Genomic DNA, 16,412 nt, shown 5'->3' on the forward strand with positions numbered 1-16,412 from the left:
GGGAAAGGAAGGGAAATAAAACGTCAGCAAATAAGGAAATGAAAGACAGTGTTCTCCTCTCTGTCAGATTCCACGATAGTGGCTTTGGAAGGTGTGATGCTGCAGCAGCCTGACAGATACTTGCAGATACTGATAAGATACGTTGAAAAGAAAAACAGGGAGCAAAATGAAGGGGAGGAGTGGTGGAATAAGCAATGCCAACCTTCCCACCCCACCTGCACAGGTGGGGCAGCATTCATCATCAGAATAAGGTCTAACCCAAGACATTTACCTGGCTGAGGTGGGCTAGAAGATGATGCTGCCAATTCCATGTTCAGAAGCCAACAAGACTGGCAACTGAATCAACACCAGAGCAGTGACCTTCGCTGCGCCTGAGGGTGGCAGGCTTGCTTAGGGGGCATAGGGCACTCCAGGTGGCATCTATAATGGGGGCCACTGACCCCTTGCTGACTCTCCCTGCCCCCCAGCAACTTTCGCCTATGGCAGCTGCCTTACTCCTCACCAAGGATGCCAACTTGAATAAAACATTGAGGCTTTCACACTGTTTTAGTTTTGTGTTAGTTTTAATGTATGTGGGGGTTTTCCTGTAAGTCGCTTTGAGTTACATTTCATTTTTAATAGTGTCCAATAAGATCAATAAACAAATGTTGTGATTACAGTGTGTGCTGTGGGAGGAGGAGCAAAATACACCCTTCTTGGGTCATCTATTGATATGGCCACATATGATGTTACCAGTACTGTTTTCAAATAAAATATATAGCAGGCCCACAGACAATCTACAAAGGCCTCTTAGCAACACTTGTCTTAACTGTTGTGGTAACTGGAAAATTATGACATCATCCCAGTGCGGAACTTTCTGACATCACTGTGGCAGTTCAGGAAAGAGCTTGTGGCTGGTGTTTGAGCAGTGTGTGTCTGCTTCAAACTGGGGCAGCCGGTTTCGGTTCTTCTACATGGGGCAGGTGGGGATATAGAGGCTCCTGCCTTGGCATCCAATGTTGATGTATGTTCCCTTCCCAGTACAAAATCTGCTATGGTAAGAAATCCCAGTAAGTTCTTTCTGTTTCAGGATGGGGAAAGATCGTCTGAGGAACCTTTGGCCCTCCAGGTGCTGTTGAACTACAACTCCCATCATCCCTTGGTCACGCTTGGTCGGGGCTGATGGGAGCTGTAGTTCAACAACATCTGGAGGGCCAAAGGTCCCCCACATCTGCCCTAGTGTTTCTAAGGCCATACATTTAAAGGTCCCCACCACAAAGAATCTTGGGAACTGTAGTTTCCCCCCTCACAGAGCTACATCTCCCAGCACCATCAACGAATTACAGTTCTCGGGATTCTTTGGGGGGAAGCATGTATTTAAACAGATTGTATTTGTGGATACTAAATCTTGGAGGTAATGAGCAGGGCTTATTTTCAGTCAGAACTCAGGTGGGTGCCATAGCAAGGGAGGTGTTCATGGTAAGTTCTGGCAACTCTTTTTCTAGAAAAATAGCACTGTTGTATGGAAGTGAAAGCTGGACCATAAAGAAGGCTGATCGCTGAAGAATTGATGCTTTTGAATTATGGTGCTGGAGGAGACTCTTGAGAGTCCCATGGACTGCAAGAAGATCAAACCTCTCCATTCTTAAGGAAATCAGCCCTGAGTGCTCACTGGAAGGACAGATCCTGAAGCTGAGGCTCCAATACTTTGGCCACCTCATGAGAAGAGAAGACTCCCTGGAAAAGACCCTGATGTTGGGAAAGATGGAGGGCACAAGGAGAAGGGGATGACAGAGGACAAGATGGTTGGACAGTGTTCTTGAAGCTACCAGCATGAGTTTGACCAAACTGTGGGAGGCAGTGGAAGACAGGAGTGCCTGGCGTGCTCTGGTCCATGGGGTCACGAAGAGTCGGACACGACTAAACGACTAAACAACAACAAAGGGGGCGGGGCCAAGATGCAGGCCTCTCCCTGCTTTGCAAGGGATCCATTCACACCTCTGAAAGGAGCAATCTGCTCATCTCCCATCAGCCCTCTGGGCAGAGAGGACAAGACAAGGCTGTATCCATTCTCCTCATATGACTCCTGACAGATTTATCCTTAGGAGACGTGGCCCTTAATGGGGAAAATGCAGCCCACTCCTAATATCATGTTTATCTGCAAACCTGAGATGGGCTCAAGGCAGGTGAGAAGGAACTTAGGGCATGATCTAGCAATACTACTAAATTTTATTATTTATACCCTGCCCGTCTGACTGGGTTGTCCCAGCCACTCTGGGCAGCTTCCAACATAATAAAAACACAGCAAACGTCAAAACATAAAAAAGCTTTCGGATACAGGGCTGCCTCCAGATGTCTTCTAAAAGTTGTTTATTTCTTTATTTCCTTGACATCTGATGAAAGGGCATTCCATGGAGAAGGCACCACTAACCGAGAAGGCCCTCTGCCTAGTTCCCTGTAACTTCACTTCTCACAGTGAGAAGGCCCTCGGAGCTGGACCTCAGTGTCTGGGCTGAATGATGGGGGTGGAGATGTTCCCAAGTCAATACCTTTTAAGTGATAGAGAGAGAGAACTATAGCTATGTCAATCAATGAGTGGGAGAATTAGGTGCCTCCTTAACTCTCTCACTGAAATCAGGGCTGGATTTAGGTTTGATGAGGCCCTCAGCTACTGAAGGTAATGGGGCCCTTTATATGTCCAGCTGTCCTTTGTCAACAACAAATTGTCACTGTTTTTTTGTGTTGGCACATTCTGGGTTCAAAGCATATTCAGGGGACTCACTCCCCGCCATCAACAGTGGCAGTCAGGGAGGTTTGGAGGAGGCTGGCTGTGAAACACCCATTCGATCCTGACTCACATGAGAAACTCACTTTATAGCGTACCCCCTGGAAAGATGGCGTTGTGGAAGAGCTGAGTGGCAAGCTCTGAATCAGGCAGGTAACAATGGGGTGGCCCTATATGCCTTTTCTCTTCCTGAAAGATCGCTTTAACCTGCTGGAACATATTCCCTGTCCTTCCCTCTCCCTTTCTCCCCTTTTTATTTTTGTTGCTGGTTTTGATTGAATCATAGAATCATAGAGTTGGAAGAGACCACAAGGCCCATCGAGTCCAACCCCCTGCCAAGCAGGAAACACCATCAGAGCACTCCTGACATATGGTTGTCAAGCCTCTGCTTAAAGACCTCCAAAGGAGGAGACTCCACCACACTCCTTGGCAGCAAATTCCACTGTCGAACAGCTCTTACTGTCAGGAAGTTCTTCCTAATGTTTAGGTGGAATCTTCTTTCTTGTAGTTTGGATCCATTGCTCCGTGTCCGCTTCTCTGGAGCAGCAGAAAACAACCTTTCTCCCTCCTCTATGTGACATCCTTTTATATATTTGAGCATGGCTATCATATCACCCCTTAACCTCCTCTTCTCCAGGCTAAACATACCCAGCTCCCTTAGCCGTTCCTCATAAGGCATCGTTTCCAGGCCTTTGACCATTTTGGTTGCCCTCCTCTGGACACGTTCCAGTTTGTCAGTGTCTGCATCTGCTTGAGTTTGTGTGGTTTTGTATTAGAAATGGACATTTGTTGTTGTTGTTGTTTTGTGCATTGTAATGGGCAAAACAAATAAAAATCAGTTATCTTTGAGTGCATACACACACACAAACACACACCTGCTTTAAAAGGTTATTTATGTATGCCACTACCGCGGCTCGTGTTTTGTAAGCCCCAAAATGGGAAATGAGTGAAGTCCTAACTAAAGAAGAATGGCCACTTAAACTGATGGAACATGCGCACCTTGCAGACCTAACATGTAGAATAAGAGGAACAAGAAGAACATATGTTTAAAGAAGATTGGAAAATGTTTATTTAATATATGGAAGGAAAATGTGTTTATTTGAAACCGTGGGCAGCATTAAGATAAATTCAACAGTGTAAATAGGTTTTGATGGATGTAATAATGGAATACTGAATGGTTTGGTTTATATAAAATATGCATGGATTTATGTTATGCAAAATGAACCATGGAAAGAGAAGAACGGAAGTCATTGATATTTTAAGGTTGTTGAAATGAATGTTCCAAAATGTAAAACAGAAAATTTAATCGAAATTATAGGAAAAAGCAAACAAACATAAACTGCCCTAAATCCCCATCTGTTTTATAACAGGAAGTATCCAGAGAACCCCATTCCTCATCAGATTTCTCCAACTTTGAGACGGAGTCTGTGCACCAAACAGACAAGGAGATTCAAGCAGATCTGGATCACACCAGCAATGTGGAAGGGTCTGAATATTCTTACCAAGGAGGCAGTGTAGGGTTCAAGGAGATGCAAACCGAGATTGAGTTTGCTGTGCAGATAACCCCAATTAAAGATTTGAAAAAGCATCGGGAAAGGATGGTAAGTGGCAGCAGATGTGGGGCAGGGATTCCTTGGCTCTGGGAATCCAGTTGAACTCCCATCCTTTCGATGGGAGCTGACGATTACACAGATCCAGCGGTCACCTTTTCTCATGATGCTACATCTGCAACCAATGAGGGCAGGAGGTCTGTGAGGCAAGTGGGGGAAAACAGCCCTGACCCAGCTGCGCATTCAGCAAGTGTGAGAAAAGAGCCATACATGCCTAATGTTTCTCCTTGCAGATGGGGTTCCTGGGCCATTCAGGGTCCTTTTCTTTACATAGAGAAGTATCTGTTCATCAGGACTCACGTAAGGTCCCTTCTTATAACATTTGATTACTGGAACACATTCTGTGTGGAGCTGCCCTTATATTTCATCTGGAAGCTGCAACTAGTACAGAATGCAGTGGTCACGATCCTCATGGGAGCAGATTATTGGCAACGTGATTTCTGCTGCAGAGAGAGAGCTGTGCTGGTTGCCAATTTGCCGCCAGGAAAGCTTCAAGGTTCCTGTGTTAATTCGCAAAGCCCTAGAGCACCATCAGATGTCAAGGAAATAAACAGCTGTCTGACTTTTGGAAGACATCTGAAGGCAGCCCTGTATAGGGAAGTTTTTAATGTTTAATGTCTCTCTGTGTTTTAATTTGTTGGAAACTGCCTAGAGTGGATAGGGTAACCCAGTCAGATGGGAGGCATCATCATCATCATCAGATGGGAGGCATAATAATAATAATAATAATAATAATAATAATAGGACCAAGGTACCTTAAGGGCCATCTGATCCCTTAAGCAGAGATCTGTTTCAAACCACTTGCGAAATCACAACATAAACAGCAGAAGCAGCTGGAAATTTATTTAACCCGGTCCAACCTCACAAACTTCCAAATGGCTGCTGGAATAAGAAAAGCTTCATAAATAACCTTAAAACGCTGATAGAACTAGCAATCCCTGGACAACTCCTTGTTCCAGCTTCTAGAAAGGGCTGCTGCTTATAGATTTCATGGAGGCATTTGATTGGCCGCTAAGGGAAACGCCGGTGCTGGAGTAGACGGACCCTCAGCAGGGCTCTTCTTAGGTTCTTTTGCATCCACACATCACATTCAGCCCCACAGCATGTGTCTACCATATGGTGGAGACCATGGATGTCTCCAAGACAGATAATGATAGAGCATATATCTATAGTACAGTAGATGCCAATGCTAAGGCTGATATCTCTCAAGACTTTAAGAACAGCCCAGCTGAAGGACCAGCCACTCTAGCATTTCCCGTAACAGCCAAGAGATGTTACCGATGAAGAATTTATCAGAGAGTGGGATATATACAGAGTCTATGTAAAAGAACATTGTCAAAAGATCAATCTGTTGGCAGGTTTTGATTGAGCTTTGGTGTGTAAATAGGATAATTTTACAAAATAAAATTTATAGTAAGTTAAATAACATGGATAAAGTAAAGTTTAAGCGTGTATTTAAGGAATTTAATTTGGGAACGCAAGGGAAGATGGGAGGGCTTGTCAAATTTAATCACAAATGGATGTACAAAGCAAGTTAAAGAACGAATAATTGTGTATTTTTTATTTCTCATTATGCCTATAGCATCTATTGTACATTTCTGTTATAAAGTTTTCAATCAATAAGGCATTTAAAAACTGGGGTGTGGGGTGTGGAATGGAGCATAGCTGGCCTGGCTAGTAGCCACTGATACTTCCCCCCTGTCCCTCCTTTCCTATTACAGGACGCTGCAAGGGACACGCCAGCTTCTTCGTACGTCCCTGATGACATGACGGAGACCTTAGACAATAAGAGTCAGGGAGACCGGCTGGCCATCAGCACCCAGCGAGGGACCAGTGCTCTGCAGCCAGAAGCCTACTCCAGGATAGGCGAGGCCAGCAGTATGGAGCGGATGGGCCAGCTGCACAGCAGGCAGATCACAGCAGCTGATCTCGACCTGGAGAAGATGAGGCTTGATGGTGCAATGACCAGACTGAGGTACCGGCATGAAGACAATGAGAAGAGGCGGCAGCACGAGGAGAAAATGCAACAGCTACATCACCAGACAACCCCTCGATCAGTAAGTGAGGGGGGAAGAAGGGGTAGATGTCAGCTTTCCGTTAAAAATGGAAACCAAATTCTGCATTTGTTAGCCTACAGCATCTTTGGGCATTGTTCTAGGTCAGGGGTCAGCAAGGTTTATTTTGCCTGGGCCGGATCAGTCCCGCAGAGATCCCTCCGTGAGCCGGATCTCGCATGCATGAGCGTGTGATTTTCTTTTCTTTCTTTTTTATTAGTTTTTTAACATATCATTTCCAACAATCACATTATATATCTTCTTATCTTATACATTGTTTTAGACTTCCGTCAACAACTCTGATGATTTTCTGTCTTTTATCACTTATTCTGCATTTTTTAATATATCTATTACTCTTAATTGTCATCAACTAATAACTCTCCTCATAGTCTTTCTTGTAATATTTCATATAATTCTCCTGACTAAACTTCTTGCAATCCTACTAGCATAATCTGTTCATTACTATTACAGTACTTTTCAAGTAGTTCATATATTTACTCCAGTCTTCTAAGAATCTCTGATCCCGCAGGTTTTGAATCCTTCCAGTTAATTTATCCAATTCTGCATAGTCCATCAATTTCATCTACCATTCTTCTATCGTTGGTAATTCTTCTTGCTTCCATTTTTGTGCGTGTGATTTTTGGCATCTACATCTGCGCAGATGTGATTTTTGGCGTCTGCACATGCGCAGATGTGATTTCTAGCACTGCGGAAGTGAGTCCCTGCGCCGCACTGCACCGGTTTAGTGCAGCACATGAGCGGGCAGCTCAGTTCGAGGGTGGCTCGGCGGCCGGTCAAACGACCTCCGCAGGCCGCTTCTGGCCCATGGGCCTTAGGTTGCTGACCCCGTTCCAGGTGCTGGAATCAATCTGTAAAAAACCCCAACTGCTTAGTTCCTGCTAGGGATGGAAGAATCTGTTAATTTCTACTCCCACGGTCTCATTTTTCCAACCTTAAAGCCATTTCTCTACATGCCTGCGGCAGTTTGCAATTTAAAAAAAACAAACATTTTTTTTTGAACCCTCATGAAAATTCTCCAGCATTTGAGTGCCCTTTTCTCCCAGTAAACACATTTTTGTATGCAGTTTGGACCACGGCCAACATTTCTGCAAGCAATACAATCCTAATGTAATGCATTTTTGTATGTTATTTTCACAAATAACGTTCGTGGGGTTTTATTGCACACTTTCCGCTAATGTATGCATTTTTTTGCAAATGTGGTTTGGTTGGAAAACTGCATTGCAAATTTTGGATAAGAGCGACTTTGGAAGGCTGGCTGTGTTTCAGCTCTCATCTTGCTCCAGAAAGCGAAATTCTCACAGATTCAACCTTAAATACAAGCTAAATTGAATTCTCCTCCACCCCCAGCTCTGCCTCTACTGACCCTTTGGTTTGGTCTCCCATTAGCTATCTTCTGCCCCACCAGATCCAATGGATACCAGCTTCCACTATCAGGCCCTTGAGGATTTCTCCCAGCCATGCCCTCTCCCTGGCTACACCTCTCAGTGCCCCTGCTTCATAGCTGAAGGGCACCAGGTTGGCAACATGCTTCCAAAACACACATTTGGCTTCTGCTGCTGTGTCTAAAGAAGACATTTTGCTGTCCTCACCCAGAACAGTTGATGCAATAAGAATATCGGAAACCCCAAGGCAAGCACTGCCCATTGTATGCTTCATTCAAAAGACATTGGGGCAAGGGGGGCATGGTCCTTTTCCTCCAGGAGTGAAAAAGTTCGAGGGAGAAAAAAAGAAAAGAAAACACATTAGATGCCATGTTGTGGGCTCGCCTGACTTCTGCAGTTTGACATTTCTCCGAATCGGTGTTTTGAATGCACAATCTAAATATTTCTGAGCATGCTTAAGTCCATATAAATCAAGGATGGAGAATCCGTAGCTCTCCAGCAGTTGTGGGACTCCAGGCCCCATCAATCCGATAACATCTGGAGGGCCTTGTTTCCCCCACTCCCGATATAAATCAATGGAATTTAAGTTGAGCACATTTACAATGTCTATGAAGATGCGAAGCCCTCTGGGTTCAATGGGAAGGTGTTTATAGTATGGTAGGCTCTTTGGGTAGCTGATCACAGGGAGTGTTTCGTTAACAGACACCTCTTTTTCCTCCCCCCACCCCTGTTTCTCTCCCCCCCTCCCCCACAGATTGGGCAAGAGCTCCACGAACTCCTTCAGCCCCAGAACCAGTATGCCCTATTTTTTTTCTGCTTCATCTTTATCCACATTATTTACACAGCCAGGGAGCTGGCTTTCTATTTTATTATGAAACATGACGTATTCTGCTTTGCCATTTTGCTGTATTTCATTTTCAAGAAGATTTTACTGGATTACAGAAATAGGAGAAACTAATCACGAAACAGCAGCAGACTCTATGCAGCAGAGAAAAAAAGAGTGCAAGCAGCTCCCTGATGTTTATGTATCTCCGTTCTATCGCCTCTCCCTTCCCTCCTCTTTAGAATTCCCCCTTTTTCAGTCGCATGCGGCGAATGCAAGATTTGGCTTGGCTGTCTAAGTGCACTGACACTTCCCTCTATCAAATGCCGCTGCTGAGTGTTGTTGTTTCCCTTTGCTATTCAGTTATAGGCTCATCCATTGCAGCCATCCCACCTGAGCCTGTCACAGTCATCCGATGTTAATAAATTGGCCTAGAATTAAACAAAAAAACAGATTCTATTTCCACATTTTTTTCTTTGAAAAGGGGGGTATAGTAAGCAGGGCCCCTGGAAATGTTTGTAAAGGGCTGGACAGGGGGAGATTCAAGACAATCCAGTAATATGTCCAGTAGGCAGAATATCGACAGATTCGTGCATAGCGCGGGGATGGACTAGATGACCCTTGAGGTCCCTTCCAACTCTACGATTCTATGATAGGTAAAGCGTTCCCATAATTGAATTTCCATACTAGAAAATGCTTACTTTGTGCCAGCCGCATAGCTGTTAAAGGCATGAGACATCACTTGCTTTTTCTTGTACATATAGTACATATAGTACATATTCTTATGGCAAGTTCCTGTTGAAAGACAGTTAATCCCTTCAGCAGGGAAAATACAGTAAATGCCTCGCATTCCTTCCTTCTAATCGTTTAGCAAAAGCGATTAAGTGACCTTAGCAATGGCAGTACCTCCATAAGTGCCTAATAAGCCTTAGAATGTTGCCTCCACATTTTGCTTCCTAACCTTATTGATAGATGTCCAATTCACTTCCTTCTTTTAATTGAAGGCTAAGAGTCCAGGCCTCCTGCTGGTTGGCTGGGTGTGTGAGAATGGACTTGAAGATGAACTAGCAATTGTTCAAGTTTCTTCCTCAAAGTGAACTTCATTCGCCTTTAGTGTATTCAGCTATTATAGGAACTACTTTCTGGTGTCCTTCAGAGATTTTTGAACTAGTTCAGTGAATTTTGTTTAACTGAACTAGTTCATTCAAAGCACTGATAAAATGTAGAGATAGCAGTGCAATAAAGTGTAGAGAAGCAGGATAGGAAGAAGATTTTCTTCCCCACTCACAATACAAGAACTCAGGGCTATCCAATGAAGCTGAATTGTGGAAGCTTCAGAATGAACAAAATAAAGTACTTATTCACACAGGGCATCATTAAACTGTGGAATTCACTCCAACGAGAGATAGCGATGGCCATCCATATCAACAGCTTTAAAAGATTATTAAATACATGGATGATTTGGCCAGTATGGCTCCTAGCTAGTATGGTTATGTTCTACCTCCACTATTGGAAGCAGTAGGAGAATAACAATAATAATAATAATAATAAATTTTATTTATGTCCCACCCTCCCCAGCTGAAGCCGGGCTTAGGGCGGCTAACAACAATAAAACAGTACAAAAGTACAGCACAAACAACACTCTAAAATCATTCATTATAGAATTAATTAATTCAAGCCACTGGCAACCATTGGGCCAGAGCTCCGCGAAGATTGCCGAGGGAGGGAGTCAGGCTGTGCCCTGGCCAAAGGCCTGGTGGAACAGCTCTGTCTTGCAGGCCCTGCGGAAAGATGTCAAGTCCCACAGGGCCCTAGTCTCTTGTGACAGAGTGTTCCACCAGATCGGAGCCACGGCCAAAAAAGCCCTGGCTCTAGTTGAGGCCAGCCTACAACTGAGGCCTAATATATTCATGTCTTGCTTGTAGGCCTCCCACAGGTATCAGCATGGGCACTGTAAGAACCAGATAATGGGCTTTTGGCTTGTTGATCTTATGTAGCAATTGGCTCACAATGGAGCTGAGCCAATGAGCCAATATTTCTCCAAAGACATGGGGGGGGGGGAGAGAAAATTTCTGAGAGATTTCCTTTTCTCAGCAATCCCCCCGCTGTCTGCTAAAAGAAGACTACTTCACAGAATTCCATCTGAATATTCTCCACAATTTATGTGTGGCAGCCGTAAACCTCCTTATACCTCCCAGAACGTCCTAAAATAACACCAGGTCTCTGGCATTGTAAAGGACTCCAAATTGTGGTGAGTCTGTAAACACAGATTTGCGGCTGCTTGGTGTGGGGTAGCCTTGGAGGGGGTGTTGAAGGAAGCTGTGCCATTGCTGCTGCTAATTGTGAGACCCATCCTTAAGAAACTGTTGACAATTTTCTCCTCCCCCTGGAGAAATTGGGTAGAATGGTTCCCACAATTTCTCTGTATACAGAAATGGTAAGGACACAGGCAACAATAGGAACACGGGAAGCTGTCTCACACCTTTGTCAGACCATTGGTTCATCTATCTCAGAATTGTCTACACTGTCCGGTTTCAGACAGACAGACAAAAGGCTGGAGGGATTCAATTCAATTTAAAGGCTGTGGGTTAAACCACAGAGCCTAGGACTTGCCGATCAGAAGGTTAGCGGTTCAAATCCCCGTGACGGAGTGAGCTCCCGTTGCTCGGTCTCTGCTCCTGCCAACCTAGCAGTTCGAAAGCATGTCAAAGTGCAAGTAGATAAATAGGTACCGCTCCAGCGGGAAGGTAAACGGCGTTTCCGTGCACTGCTCTGGTTCGTCAGAAGCGGCTTAGTCATGCTGGCCACATGCTGGCCACAAACGCCAGCTCCCTCGGCCAATAAAGCGAGATGAGTGCCGCAACCCCAGAGTCGTCCGTGACTGGACCTAATGGTCAGGGGTCCCTTTACCTACTTCACACTTTGCGAAACAGTTTGTGACTTGAAACTCGGGAGACATTTGCACTAAAATGCTGATAAATTTTCACAAGGATGCTTTAAAAACCCCCACACACAATCAGAAATGGATATGGAAAAGTGTAGAACTGAACCTAAGGTTGGGGAAATGAGAAAATGAGCTGAAATTGACTGGTTTTGTCCAAACCTAGACAGGGGTGTCTCCTAGCCATTTGTTGAGATGTTGGAGATTGTATCAGGGACCTTCTGCATGCAAAGGAGGCAGAATTCCTCTGAGCTATGTCTCTCTGCTAGTAACAAGCACATACAGACCATAATATACTATATTACAGTATTCAGGATATTGAGGTCTAGAGATCTGGTGACAGTGTGGTTTCAGGCCATGAATAAGACTGTCTTGTAAGGCTAGGGTTTCTCATACACAGATGGGAAAGTATTACAGAAACACATCATTTTAAGACTACTCTTTCTTTAAACAGATTCACTTTCTTCTGGGTAATTATAATTACCCTCTTAAAAGAAATGGGGGTGAATGGGCGAGCAGGAAAACCCCACATAGCTGCTCTGTGACCTACATAGCTCCAGTAGAGCAAGATCAGGTCGATAAATAAATTAATGCCCCACTGACTTGAAGGTGATCATCACAGGAAGAAGGCTGCTTGCAAATGCATCTCTGAGCGTCGCATATCTGTCAAGAAACTCCACCCCTTACAAGCCAGAGGCAGCAGCAACTCTTTTAAGAGCAAGGGAGGGGGGGGGAGCAGTTGGATGATTTGTGGCGCCGAGGAGCTAAGTTAACGCTCCACTTCCAAGACTGCGGAGGGAAAAGGGAAGTGCAGGATTTTAAACGCTGCCTCCAGGGTTAGGTGGACAGGACCAGGATGCAAAGGTAAGTTGCATGGCATTTATTTGCGGGGAAATGCACAGAGGGGAAGAAAGAGCAGCATCCTTGAGTTGGTTCATTGGTTACCTGCTTGTCAGCTTAAGATCTTTAAGAGCCAATATTGTGCCTTGGCTAAGAGCAGAGGAACTGGCATGAAAGGACATGAAAGGCAGACATCTGGAGTCCCACTCAGCAGATGGAGTGTCAGGGCTTCCAGTTGCAGCAGATATTTATTTTGTTTTGTTTTATTATTTTATTTTATTTTATTTTATTTTATTTTATTATTCTATTCTATTCTATTCTATTCTATTCTATTCTATTTTTTGTATACTACCCCCCATACACAGATCTCAAGGCAGCTCCTATTTGGCTTACCACATTTTGCAGAAAGTAATGTAATATACCATTTAAATAGTCCCCCCTGCCCTGCCCCCCCGGTCAGGCCATTGAGACTAGAGTCTAAAACTGCCCAACTGACTAAGAGAATGAGCTGGAGTGTCTTTTGTTCAAATCTCACTTCTACAATGAACTCACCAGCTGGTCCTAGGTGAGACATTGTTCCCTGAGCCTCAGTCTCCCCATCCGTAATATGGGGATAATATAAGAGGGACTTACCAAACAGCATCAACGTGAGGATTATAAGGCGATGTAGAGCAACAATGCAAAGATGCCAAGTTCTTAAGTTATTGATGACTTGCTTAATGAACTGAGTTGTTATATTGCATCTGTTGTGGACCCGTCGTGGGTGGAATACTTGCACTAAAGGTCCATATATAAATAAATGTGACTTGAACCATGATTGTTGTCATTGTTAGGACTTGTTATTGTTATTCTTAGGAATGCAGGTAAATTTAGCTGATTCCTGACACTTTGTTATTCTATCATCCAGTTGTGGGAAACAGCATTTCTGCCTTTCCCATAAACTCTGTGCCTTTACAGCTGCACAAGAGACAGTGGATTTCCCCCGCCTGCCCGCACCTCCCAACAAGGAGAGGCAATGCTGGGGGAAGCTTCACCTGTTGATTTTCTGCCTCTGCAAGGCACAGAACATCTCTCCGTGAAATGTGAGGATCCTGCAGAGGGCATTGCTAGCACCAAAACTGTCAAAGTATGCCCTCTTGTGCCCCTGATGGGGTACTGCATTTGCCCTGTGCAGATGCTGGGGACCGCACCCACCAATGAGCATGTGAGAGGGCAGTTGAGAAAGTTGGGAGGATCCATGCTGGCCCTGCTTCTGACCTCCATGCTTTGAAGGTCCCCTATGCACACAGCGCCTGTGTATGTAAATGGAAGCATGGATAAGCATCATGTCCATGCCTCATACCTTCCGTATTTGCAGCATACCAATTGTGTGCATGCATAAGACTGTTTGCAAACTGCAGTAATAATTTTATTTATACATACATACATACATACATACATAGATACATACATACATACCCCGCCCCTCTGGCTGGGTTTTCCCAGGCACTCTGGGTGGCTTCCAGCAAAATATTAAAATACAATAATTCACCAAATATTAAAAGCTTCGCTAAACAGGGTTGCCTTCAGATGTCTTCTAAAAGTCAGATACAGTGGTACCTCAGGTTAAGAACTTAATTCGTTCTGGAGGTCCGTTCTTAACCTGAAACTGTTCTTAACCTGAAGCACCACTTTAGCTAATGGGGCTGCTGCGCCGCCTCTGTGCGATTTCTGTTCTCATCCTGAAGCTAAGTTCTTAACCCAAGGTACTATATTCTGGGTTAGCAGAGTCTGTAACCTGAAGTGTCTGTAACCTGAAGTGTCTGTAACCCAAGGTACCACTGTAGTTGCTTATTTCCTTGACATCCGATGGGAAGGTGTTCCACAGGGAGGGCGCCACTACCAAGAAGGCCCTCTGCCTGGTTCCCTGTAACTTGGCTTCTCGCAGTGAGGGAACCACCAGAAGACCCTCAGCGCTGGACCTCAGTGAATGATAGGGGTGGAGAGGCTCCTTCAGGTATACTGGGTTGAGAATGTTTAGGGCTTTAAAGGTCAGCCCCAACACTTTGAATTGTGCTTGGAAACGTACTGGGAGCCAATGTAGGTCTTTCAGGATCTGTGTTATGTGGTCTCGGCGGCCGCTCCCAGTCACCAGTCAATGGGAAGCAGGTCCAATCCCCACACCCCCAGCTCAGGCTTTCATTTCCTTGCTTGACCATCCTCCTGGGGCTACTGTATGATGCATGGATTGTATCGGGAAGGACCATAGCAGAGCAGTAGAGCACCTGCTTTTCATGCAGAAGTCCTCAGGTTCAATTCTGAGCATCTCCAGGTAGGGCTGCGTGACAGACTGCTGCCTGAAACCCTAAACAGCTTCTGCCGGTCAGTGTAGGCAATACTAAGCTACACAGGGCAATGTGTCTGACTCAGTACAAAGTGCATTTATGTTCCTATGTTTATCATCTGTGTCAGAAATGATCTGATTTCTGCCTCTGGGCTGGGGTTCATCTTGTAAAAAGTGGTTCGTTACTTTATTTATTTTAAACAGGGATATTAGCTAGTGGGAAAGATGTGAGTGAAATCGCCCACCCTGCTTTTTTCGTAGAATCACAGAATTGTAGAGTTGGAAGGGACCCTCAGAGTCATCTAGTCCAACCCCCTACAATGCAGGAATCTCAGCTAAAGCTGTTGGAGATTCCATTCCACCTTTTGTTGCAGACATAGGATTGTTGCGTGTGGCATGTCTGTTTACATTCCAGCACAGACTGCTGGGTCCCGTGAGCGGAACTTCCGCTCGGTGTGTCTTGCTTTTGTTTTTGAGTCTACACCAGTGTGGTGTAGTGGTTAAGAGCGGTAGACTCGTAATCTGGGGAACCGGGTTCGCGTCTCCGCTCCTCCACATGCAGCTGCTGGGTGACCTTGGGCTAGTCACACTTCTCTGAAGTCTCTCAGCCCCACTCACCTCACAGAGTGATTGTTGTGGGGGAAGAAGGGAAAGGAGAATGTTAGCCGCTTTAAGACTCCTTAGGGTAGTGATAAAGTGGGATATCAAATCCAAACTCCTCCTCTCTCCGAGAAGACAGCAAGGAGAGACGATATGTTTCTTGGTTCTGATTTATGTAAAATAAATCCGTAGTTTTAGTATGTATCCACAGCCTCAAGCCTCTTCTGTTGTGCAGTTTACTCTGCTATGTATAGTGTGCTCAAGTCAGCTAGCTGATTTACGTTGGAGCCAGAGGTCGATGAAGGCTGAGAGGGAGACGATCCAGCATGGGCCTAGCCAGCTGTCCTTTCGACCCCCGGATGCCGACAAAAAGCATCCACGACATTAACCTCTGCTTAAAAACCTCCAAGGAAGAAGAGTCCACAACCTCCCAAAAGAGACCATTCCACTGTCAAACAGCTCTTACTGTCTTAACTTAACTTAGCTCTTAACTTCAGGAAGGCACCAGGTTGGCTACGCTTGTGTTAGAAAAGGATTTCCCAAACTTGGGTCTCCAGCTGTTTTGGGGCTACAGTTCCCATCACTCGTGACTACTTGTCCTGCTAGCTAGGGATGAAGGGAATTGTAGTCCAACAATAGCTGGAGACCCAAGTTTGGGAAACCCTGGTGTAGATAATACACAGCTAGAGTGGGTGATGCTCTGGCTCAGTATAAAAGTTTCCTATGTTCCCAAGGGGGAATGAAATCTTACATTCAGTTACCCTACAGTAAATTGCATAAAAATAAATAAATCACCATGAAAATTCACCTGCCTTTCAATATGAATTTATTCTAATAAAGACATTTCGTATGCAGTTTTGCTAATGCAGTATACACATGTTTACAAGCAATTTCCCCAGATATAATGGATTGGAGGGGGCGTTATTCTCACTAACCTGTTAACTTTCATGCACACCTCCCCCAAATATATGCATTATTCTTTTTGTAAACATGGTTTGTTCGGAGAAGTGCATTGCAAAATTCAGATATGTGCGAATTTCAAAGAAGGGTTGGG

At 44.8% G+C, this 16,412-nt stretch overlaps 1 protein-coding gene across 1 annotated transcript; it reads left to right on the forward strand.

Moving 5' to 3' along the window:
* The first annotated feature begins 866 nt into the window (after positions 1-866).
* Positions 867-9,108, forward strand: LOC310674176 (uncharacterized protein). Its single transcript, XM_083433172.1, has 4 exons — positions 867-1,036; positions 4,135-4,365; positions 6,096-6,431; positions 8,586-9,108. Exons 1-4 carry the CDS (start codon positions 1,034-1,036, stop codon positions 8,787-8,789), a joined length of 774 nt encoding a protein of 257 aa, XP_083289298.1. The 5' UTR covers positions 867-1,033; the 3' UTR covers positions 8,790-9,108.
* Positions 9,109-16,412: the final 7,304 nt, after the last annotated feature.

The sequence above is a fragment of the Podarcis tiliguerta genome, assembly GCF_965153285.1.
Source record: "Podarcis tiliguerta genome assembly, chromosome: 3".
Taxonomy (NCBI): Eukaryota; Metazoa; Chordata; class Lepidosauria; order Squamata; family Lacertidae; genus Podarcis; species Podarcis tiliguerta.